The 9,595-nt window shown below is 43.9% G+C and overlaps 1 protein-coding gene across 1 annotated transcript; it reads left to right on the forward strand.

The window, feature by feature from the left end:
- Positions 1–4,050: 4,050 nt before the first annotated feature.
- FOXB1 (forkhead box B1) lies at positions 4,051–5,013 on the forward strand. Its single transcript, XM_054042866.1, has one exon. The coding sequence runs from the start codon at positions 4,051–4,053 to the stop codon at positions 5,011–5,013; it is 963 nt and encodes a 320-aa protein (XP_053898841.1).
- Positions 5,014–9,595: the final 4,582 nt, after the last annotated feature.

Genomic DNA, 9,595 nt, shown 5'->3' on the forward strand with positions numbered 1-9,595 from the left:
CCAAACGGGGGAAGCTTGTTTAGAGCCTGGGATTGTGTTTAGCAACCTAGGAAACCCTAAGAAGCCGGTACTTCTCTTCCCCCATCCCCACTTGTCCCCACTGTTTTGTAAATATTAACAAGGTTGTGTGAGCCATTCTCTCGCAGTGTGGACTTTTCTCTTTTTTTATTCTAGGGAAAGTTCTTCGCTTCCCCCACCCTTTCTCTGCAAGCAACACACCTGCCTGCAAACAGAAGGTTTCAAAATCAATATTGTATTTGTCACTTTTCTGTCTCCTTTTTCTCTCTCAACAGCCCCGCTTGCCACTGAAGCGAATTGTGGATTTATGGAGGAAAATTAGCATAAATTATTACCAAATCGGGAAACGTGTGTGGTCCTGCTTGTGGGAAAGGAGGCTATTGCGAACCTTCCATGCAGAAAGGTGGTCCAGGGTGGGCTTCATGGAAACAGTGAATGGCTATTGCACGAAATAGATTTCCATTGGGTTTGCACATTGATATAATTGACTTATGTGTATTTTATACAGTTTTCCCAACACTTCCCCTCCGCTCCTTATTTGAATTAGGCTTCAAAAAAGCGTCTGTTTGTTTTGGTTTTCCGCACAATGGGCATTGATTCACTTTGCAAGCAGCCCCTCTCGCCCTCCTCCCCCTTCCCGAATGTTGGTTTTAAACGAGAAACGCACACCCTGTAAATTACACTTAAATCCTTCATTTTGGGGCGGGGGGGCGCGGGCGTCTCTTCCAAGACTAGCATTTGTTTGACACTGAACATGGGACAAAACTTCTGTATTAATTAAGGAGATCACTCGCCTACCCCTTACCTCTTCTCCTGTGAGATCCCTTTACCCTTAAAAAAATCGGGCCACTCAAAAACACACATCGTTTGTACTCGGAGCAACACGTGATAGCAGAAATCGATTTTTCTGGATCTTTATAGGTTTATGGGGAAAAAGGGATCGGGCAAAAATATTTGTCCCCCTTTGGATTCGTGTTTTTAATTAGTCCGATGTTTCCTCGGAGTAATGATTTTGACAGTGTCCCTCTGGGACAAAAACCAAACCGTGGATTGTAATAAGAAGAATAAAAAAATGGTTTTGGAAACTGGGGGGGGGGGGGAGACAGGAATTCTCCTTGGTTGTCCCAAGGGGCTAGAGGAGGAGTTTTGGCTCATTTCACAGGGCGGTTTCTCCTAAACTCTAGCGAACATTTATCATTACATCTCCTCCCACTCCAAAAAAAGTTTGGAGCTTGGGAGTCTCCCCCCCCCCCCCCAACCCCCCCGCAATTTAAAGGAGCCATTGAAGAGCTCATAGTTTGTTAATGAAACAAGACGGGTTAAGTGTTGAGAACACTAAGAATATTGACTCTGAACAGCCCGTCCCCGAGTTCCGCACAAAGAGTCTTCTGTAGGGAGGATAGGACAGCTGGCTTTGTTTTAAAGTAAGGAAATATTACACTCCTTGGACCCCTAGAAATACAACTAGTTTTACATTATTCTCTCGTCGGCTTCCAGAGAAGGGAACTCGTCCAGCCCGACTTGAACTGGGGGAAGCACAAACTTAAACGCTTTGCGTCCAGTTGTAGCATGAAATGAGCGTTCAACAACTCTTGCAAGTATTCAGGGAGGCTTGCTCGGCGGTAACTTTCCACCGGTCTCAGGATTAGTCATTCCCATGTAGTAAAGAGCATCTCTCAGCAGATCGCAGCGTGCAGACAGACGGACAGCAGGCGCTCCCCCTCCCCCCCTCACTTATTTTTGCTGAATTAAGAAGGTGACATTTTTCTTTTCTTCAAGTACTTCTGTTAATATTGAAAAACGTGTGCTTGCATCTCAAGCGGGCGCGCTCAGACTCTGCAACCATTTCAATATTAATGACATTGTTTAATCTCCTAAATTCCTCGTGTTTAAGTTACGTTTTGGTGAGTTATTGACCAGCTCCGAAATATGTGTGTGTGATGTGTGTGTTTTACACCACAAAGGATCTTTCTCACATAGCCCATGGCTTGTACCTACTGTGTCCATCTTTTATCATTGCTCAGAGGTGACATACATTATATACAACTTCCTTAACATATGACAGGCGCCTAGACATTCGTTTGGGCCTGATCTTGCAGCATTAATGTCCTGAGTTCACCCGTGGACTTCAATGCAACTGCATATCTGAGTACAGTTTCCAGGATCGGGTCCTTAATAGACGGGACCATGCAACATACTGTAACGTAATTATTAAGATTTGGATAACACATTGTGTGTGTGTGTGTGAATATATACATCCACATACACTTGTGTGTATAAACATAGACACGCACAATGCACACAGACAACAGCACATTATTTATCTCTAAATGCACGTTTCCATTACAGAACGCTTCGAGTTGTGCTAGCTTGGAGATTAAAACCATATTTAACATGTTAACAAGGTAGAGGGGATAAATAATCCAATTCTTTAAACAGTCCTGCATACATTGGTGTGAAGGATGTTTGCCTGGTTAGAACAGGAACTATGATTAAACATTGTTTTTACAGTCACAGCTGTTACTGGTATCGCCTGGGATCCAGTAAAATTGCCACAGGTCTGAAATCAAACTGAGAGGCAATTTACATAAATCAGACTCTCCGATATCTAAAATAACCCATGGTGTTTTTCTTGTCAATATGACCACAACTTTGTTAAGACCAAAACGTTGGTGGTAACAAAACAAACACTCCTTTTTAAATTTCAGGGGAAGTAGCTCACAGAGTAATGAAAACTTCGACATGTTTGTTGAGTCGGACCCCAACACTGCATTTTCATCAGCCTAACCCTTAAGAAACCAGGCTTGGGCTCCGTTTGACTTGGCAAAGAGAAAGTCTCTCGTTAAAGGAAAAAGCCTTGCCTTGAGTTAGCCAACAATACAAATCAGATAACAATGCAGAACAAACAGAATACCCCAGCCAAGCAATTTCCATGTCAAACATCCCACTGCTCAGCAGCTCCATTTGTAAGTGTGAATTGCAGACTAAGCTCCCTGGCAAAGTCCACAGAAAGGTTAGTGCATACCTTCGCACGCACACTGTTACCGGGTGCCATCACACTTCAATTCCGGTGGCTGAGCCTTTTCACCCCTCGCCTTGTCTTCAAATGGAAATGATTCCTATTGGCCCAAGGTGTCCATGTAAATAGGTGTAAATGAAACCAGATTATGCCTTTCTTTCAGCCCACCCTCCTCCCTCTCTCCCTCCTCCCAAGGCGATTGTCATATGATAGCAAAGAAGTGGCACATTAATGAAGCGCCTCTACAGGGGTCTTTTCTGCCCATGTCACCACATAAAACTATCAGATGGTTAGAGGAAGGACATGGAGGCAAGTACTTAGCTCATCTCGGCTGCAGAGAAGCCAGCGAGCCCCTGCTCCATTTCAGTTGCCGCTGGGGGTGAAATAACCCGATCCCTGATTCCGCCTTCCGAGGAGAAGGGAGGGGAGCGAGAGGATTCCCACAGACCAGCCAGCTCCCTGCCGCCTCGTACTAAAACTAAGCGGAGCGGCCGGAAAGGGAGCGTGAGAACCAGGAGGAATCGGGCAAGGAGACCAGACTCGCAGCTGCATCCCGGATGCGGACTGTCAACTTCCAGCAACTTTAAGGTGGGCATTGCTGGCGGGGAGGGTCCCCTCCCAGCCCCTTCTCTGCCCTGCTCCAGGGGGGTCCCCTCCCAGCCCCTTCCCTGCCCTGCGCCGGGCGGTGGGGTCCCCAGCCTTTCTCTGCCCTGCTGCAAGGGGGTCCCCAGCCGGCAGAGAAACAGCTGAAGTAACTTGGCGGCTGAGCGCGGTGGCTAGCTCGGGAGAGGGGCGGATCGCTTTCCCTCCGGGGGCTGGAGGGGTTTGGGTGTTTTTACCCCTGGGAGATCAACTCCGATCTGTCTCTTATTAGTGCCTCACACGCCTGCCCTTCCCCTCCCTTCTCCCCCCGCACACACACACACACCCAGGCCAGCTTTAAAGCGTAGCCCGCCTGCCCCCTGCCTTACCCCGCTCGCCCCTCCGCAGATCTCGGCGGGTCCCCAGCGAAGATGCCTCGCCCGGGCAGGAACACGTACAGCGACCAGAAGCCGCCCTACTCCTACATCTCGCTGACGGCCATGGCCATCCAGAGCTCGCCGGAGAAGATGCTGCCCCTGAGCGAGATCTACAAGTTCATCATGGACCGCTTCCCCTACTACCGGGAGAACACGCAGCGCTGGCAGAACTCCCTGCGCCACAACCTCTCCTTCAACGACTGCTTCATCAAGATCCCGCGCCGGCCCGACCAGCCGGGCAAGGGCAGCTTCTGGGCGCTGCACCCGAGCTGCGGGGACATGTTCGAGAACGGCAGCTTCTTGCGGCGCCGCAAGCGCTTCAAGGTGCTCAAGTCCGACCACCTGGCCCCCAGCAAGCCCGCGGACGCCGCCCAGTACCTGCAGCAGCAGGCCAAGCTGCGGCTCAGCGCCCTGGCGGCCGGCGGCACCCACCTGCCGCAGATGTCCGGCTACAGCCTGGGGGTCTCCCAGCCCTCCGGCTTCAAGCACCCCTTCGCCATCGAGAACATCATCGCCCGCGAGTACAAGATGCCGGGCGGGCTGGCCTTCTCCGCCATGCAGCCCATGCCGGCCGCCTACCCGCTCCCCAACCAGTTGACTACGGTGGGCAGCTCCATTGGCACCGGCTGGCCCCACATGTACAGCCCCAGCATGATAGACACGGCCACCCCCATCTCCATGGCCAGCAGCGATTACAGTGCCTACGGGGTGCCCCTCAAGCCCCTGTGCCACGGGGGCCAGACTTTGCCAGCCATCCCGGTGCCCATCAAACCCACCCCGGCGGCGGTGCCGGCCCTGCCGGCCCTGCCAGCGCCCATCCCCACCATCCTCTCGAACTCGCCCCCCTCGCTCAGCCCGACCTCGTCCCAGACAGCCACCAGCCAAAGCAGCCCCGCGACGCCCAGCGAGACCCTGACCAGCCCCGCCTCGGCCCTGCACTCGGTAGCCGTGCACTGACACGGCCAGCCCGGCCTGGACACTCCGCCCGCGGCTCGCTCCCAACTTTCCTCGGCGTTTTCTTGCTCCTCGAGAGGAGAGAAAACTCCCGGCGGGAACACTTGAGGTTTGCTATTCCTGTGAGCGGTCTGCGCTTTGCCTTTCTGGCGTACCCTTGTTTAATGGCTCGAGCCCCTGTCGGTTTGGGGGTTGTTCCTTAACTTACTTTTAAACACTCGAAAAGTGTCTAGCCCCCCCCACACACACCCCGTGTGTGTATAAAGTGCCATTTGCATCACTAAGTTTCCAAAGGTACTTAAGGCACCTTCCTCCCCCCGAAATGAGTGCTGGAGAGTTAGACAACCCTGTCACACTTTGCCCGTTTTCCTTCCTTTGTGTGGGAAGAGCAACGTTCTTCCACCCGACCTGTCTTTAAAACCATCAACAGTTTGAAGTGGTTGCAGATGGCTTCGTGAAAACAATTAATGTTTCCAGTTTCCAAGTGACCAATCAGCTGGATTTTGGAAACGCTTAAATTTCGTTTCAAATTTATTTTTTTACACAGAGTTTAAAGATTGCAGGATCTACACGAACCCCTCGTGAATTACTTTTTAAAATGAAACATGTACTATTACAGATTTATCTATCTATCTATCTATCTCATCTCCATACATATCACAGCACTACAATAAAAGTATTAAACAGGTCCCCATAACTTGAGAGCCAGCCAGTTACCATCCTATGGCTGAAAAGTTCCATTGGCTTCCGAATAGTTTGTTTTGGGGAAGTTACACAGTGGATACAGATTTGTATACAATAATGTCTATTAAGTACAAAAGGACAGGAAACCATGCAAATGGCAAGACATCCGTTCACACTGAAAACGTATATTGTTTACAAAACTCCTGCTCTAATGTAAATACTGAACTTCAATCTGTCCTGTGAATCAAATGAGGTCCTCTTTTGCAGTACCTGTTGTCATGTGGTTGTTTAATTTTCAGGTGGAAGGGGAGGGGGAGTTAATTTGTCTGTTAACCTTCTGATTACTTCGATTTTTTAAAAGCTATTTATTTATGATTTAAGAAAATAATTTAAAAAAAAATCCACTACCAAGCAGACAACCTAAGGTAGCTTATGTAAAGCTGCTCAAGTCACTGGTGAAGTGTAGGGAAGTACCACAACAGGTTCAGACTATGGGAGGTATTCCTGTTTTCTGTTGGAACTTTTCAGACAAGCTGAGCGCGGACTGGGGAACACTGTAAATGTCTGTGAATAGGAATGATTATCAAATGTGTAACATGCACTTTTGTTTGCTATATTCCTTTCTAGTTTTAGGTAGTTTGCTGGAAACCGAACTGTTGTGAACTGCTTAAGTTAAGACAAAAACAAAACGTTGTAGTGTTCAGCGCAGCTGTAAAGAAATTCCTTTTTAACTCTTTCCCTTGTACAGAATGAGCATGACATTTAAATATTGATGTTCTTGTTACCAGCATGCGTGTTTTAAGACAAAAGTAAAAAAAAAAAAAAAAAAAAAAAAAAAGAAAGTGTCTATGTTAAATTATGAACCTAGTCGTCCAAATACTATTTTCTCATTAAAATATGTAAATTCAGATTTACTTTCTTATTCGTCTATTTGAAGAGTTTGTACCAGGAAAATAAGAATATTAATTTAGGGGGAAATACAATATTTCAATTTTTAGATTATCTACATACATTTTTCAAAGGAGGAAGAGAATTATCTATAAATATAATTGTTTAATAAAATACAGTAGCTTTCTACGTAAGATGGTCATTCTCACATGACTACCAAATGGAAATCAAGCTACAGTTCATAGACTACATTAGTATATATAACATATGTAACATATATATAACGTGTGTACACATACACATATGTGCACTTTTCATACCTATATATGTGTGTGCATTATATACCTATATACTAACTATATATTTGTGTGTGTGTGTATGCACGCACACAATACACACGCATAAATACTTTTTCTTGAATAACTATAACAATAAACGAGCCTTTGAAATACTAGATTGCAACTCAGACTTAAAAACATCTTTAAAGGACTGAATGTCTTTTTAAGACTAGAAGCATTAGAATTTTGTAATGCAAGAGGCAGATCAAATATTGCCAAACCTTAATATAAAACATTGCATTCTATTTTATCTTTGAGTTAAACCTCTTAAAAGTATTTTAATTGTCAGCTCTTGTTCTTTCTTAATCTATATTAACTAAACATTAAAAAAACACCTAGATTACAAACGGTAACATACAGTATTATTCTTTATCTTTTATAATCAACAGATAATTATTTTATACAAAGAAAATTAAGGTAAACTACATTGAAATCTGGATTTCAGAGTTTCCAGTGCTTTTCTTAATTTATTTTTAGGATTTTGCAAGGATTCTACAAAATTATTGAGAATCCATGATTCAAATTCATGAGATAATCTAATAAAACTAGTGTGTTAGCCTTTCAGATGCGAGACCGTTCAAATAATGTAGTTACATTACAATGAGATACTTAAATACTTATTAAAAAGAAAACCGACATTGTATTCTAATGAACCTACAGGATGCAAGAATACATTGTAAATGGTTTTAAAGAGGTACATTTCTATGGGTCTATAGATGTAGACATATGAGAGATAGTGACAACCCTATCTCCCTTAAAGACATATAGTAAGGTACTTGACAAAAGTTTAAGGTTAACGTAGAGTATAATTAATCCACTTGCGACTTTTTTTTTTTTTTTTTTTTTTTTTTTTAAAGAACGGATCCCACACACAGGAAAAAAAAAAGGTGGAAAATACATGAATCATTGGGCTGATTAAAATGCATGAAGCTGCTAAAGCTTGTCAGATGGGGGACAACTGAACTCATTCATCAAGTCCAACCCACGATTATATCAACACGATCAGCTAAAGAAAGCATTCAAAACTTATCACCAGATCAATGGACACAAAACTCGACAAACTTTTCCTAAACAAGCGATGACCTACATTTTCCTACGAGTTCTTAAAAAAAAATCCAACAGTTAAAAAAAAAATCATCAGAGATGAAATCTGAACTCAACTGAGAAGATGGGACTGCAGCTAGTTACAGTTGCAGAGTAATTTTAAACCATACAGAAGTTACACCTTTAAAAATGATTCTGTTTTCCATATAATCCCTACTAGAAAAGGAATCGCAAAAAAACCCCTTTAAAATCATTTCTCTTTCTTGTCTAATCATGTTATTCAATGCAATTGTTACATCTGTAAACAATCACTACATTTTGCCACATGCACGGTTTTCTTGGCAATGTCCAGCACCGTCTTTCATATTAAGCTACCAGAAAGAGACCATAATGGGTGCTGATGATTTAAATTTTAATAGGAAACTCACAAGGCATTCTTTTTGCTCTTTCCTTGGTAAAGGTTTAGATGCTTATCTCAAAGGTATGCCAACAAATAAGCAATTCAGAGCGTCCTATGAATTTACTGCTTTGTCTTGTTAAATCGCTAATGGCTCAAGTCCAAAGTCAATAAACTCAGATCTGAAATAAAACAGCAAAAGACAACAATGGGGAAAAATGAAACACACACCACAGGTTCCCGAGCTGGAATCTTGTTTGGAGACCTTACTCAAGGGTGCTTTGCAATTATTTTTGGCCACTGATAAATTTTAAACTAAGTGTATTTTGATGTAAGTGACACGGAATTTCAGACCGCTTTTTTTTTTTTTTTTTTACTAGGAGAGTGTATTCCAACTCCAGAGTGTAAGGCAAGCCAGCAAAAACCCAGTCGTGCTTGGCCACTCGGATTTTTGCTTCATTTCAATGCAAAAGGTCTGGATACATTCTAGTCGGTATATTTTATTTTTGTCCGCTGTGAGAGCAGACTCCAACCCAATAGGATCGAGTCACCCTATTGAAAGGAGCCAGGATCCTTCTGACACTAAAGAATATTTATTTTCTTTCCACAGTTTTTAAGTATGGCCTCTGATCGTGTCTTGAGCAATCTTGCCAGGTAGCGTGAAAAGAAGCTCAAAGCGATCCCTGTAAGGGGATTTTACAAGCACCCCCCCACACACACCCTCTTTTTTTTTTTTAAGTGCTCCTTAGCACAGAACGGGAGCTTTAGATCTTTGTAAATTTCTGTGCAGAATTATCTTTAAATCTTAATATAATTGTCACTTGGTGGATTTAAAAAAAAAACAGCAAAAAAGAATCCAGGCTGTGAAGCCTTGGAGGGGCTGTATTTGTTTCTTTTAAACTAACAACAAATTATCTAATTAATATGTTTCAATTATAGCATGAAAAAGAGAGGCTTTGGACCGCCTGCAGTGGGTTTACAATAGCCCCAGAGCCCACGATAGGAATTTACAATAACTTCACATCTGTTTCTTTATTTCCCACTTTTCGAGTCTAAAACTCCTCTCGAGATCACTTCACACCATGGCCCAAGTTATGAAATATGTCCCCCTGCTAAAAAAAAAAGGGAGAAAGAAAAAGGACAAAACTTTGCAGATCGAGGCTTCATTTGCAAGCTAGCAAGTGAAAGCCCCATTGAAGAGCATTAAACAAATATATTAGAATTCTGTCACTTT

The sequence above is a fragment of the Malaclemys terrapin genome, chromosome 10, assembly GCF_027887155.1.
Source record: "Malaclemys terrapin pileata isolate rMalTer1 chromosome 10, rMalTer1.hap1, whole genome shotgun sequence".
NCBI classification, from domain to species: domain Eukaryota; kingdom Metazoa; phylum Chordata; order Testudines; family Emydidae; genus Malaclemys; species Malaclemys terrapin.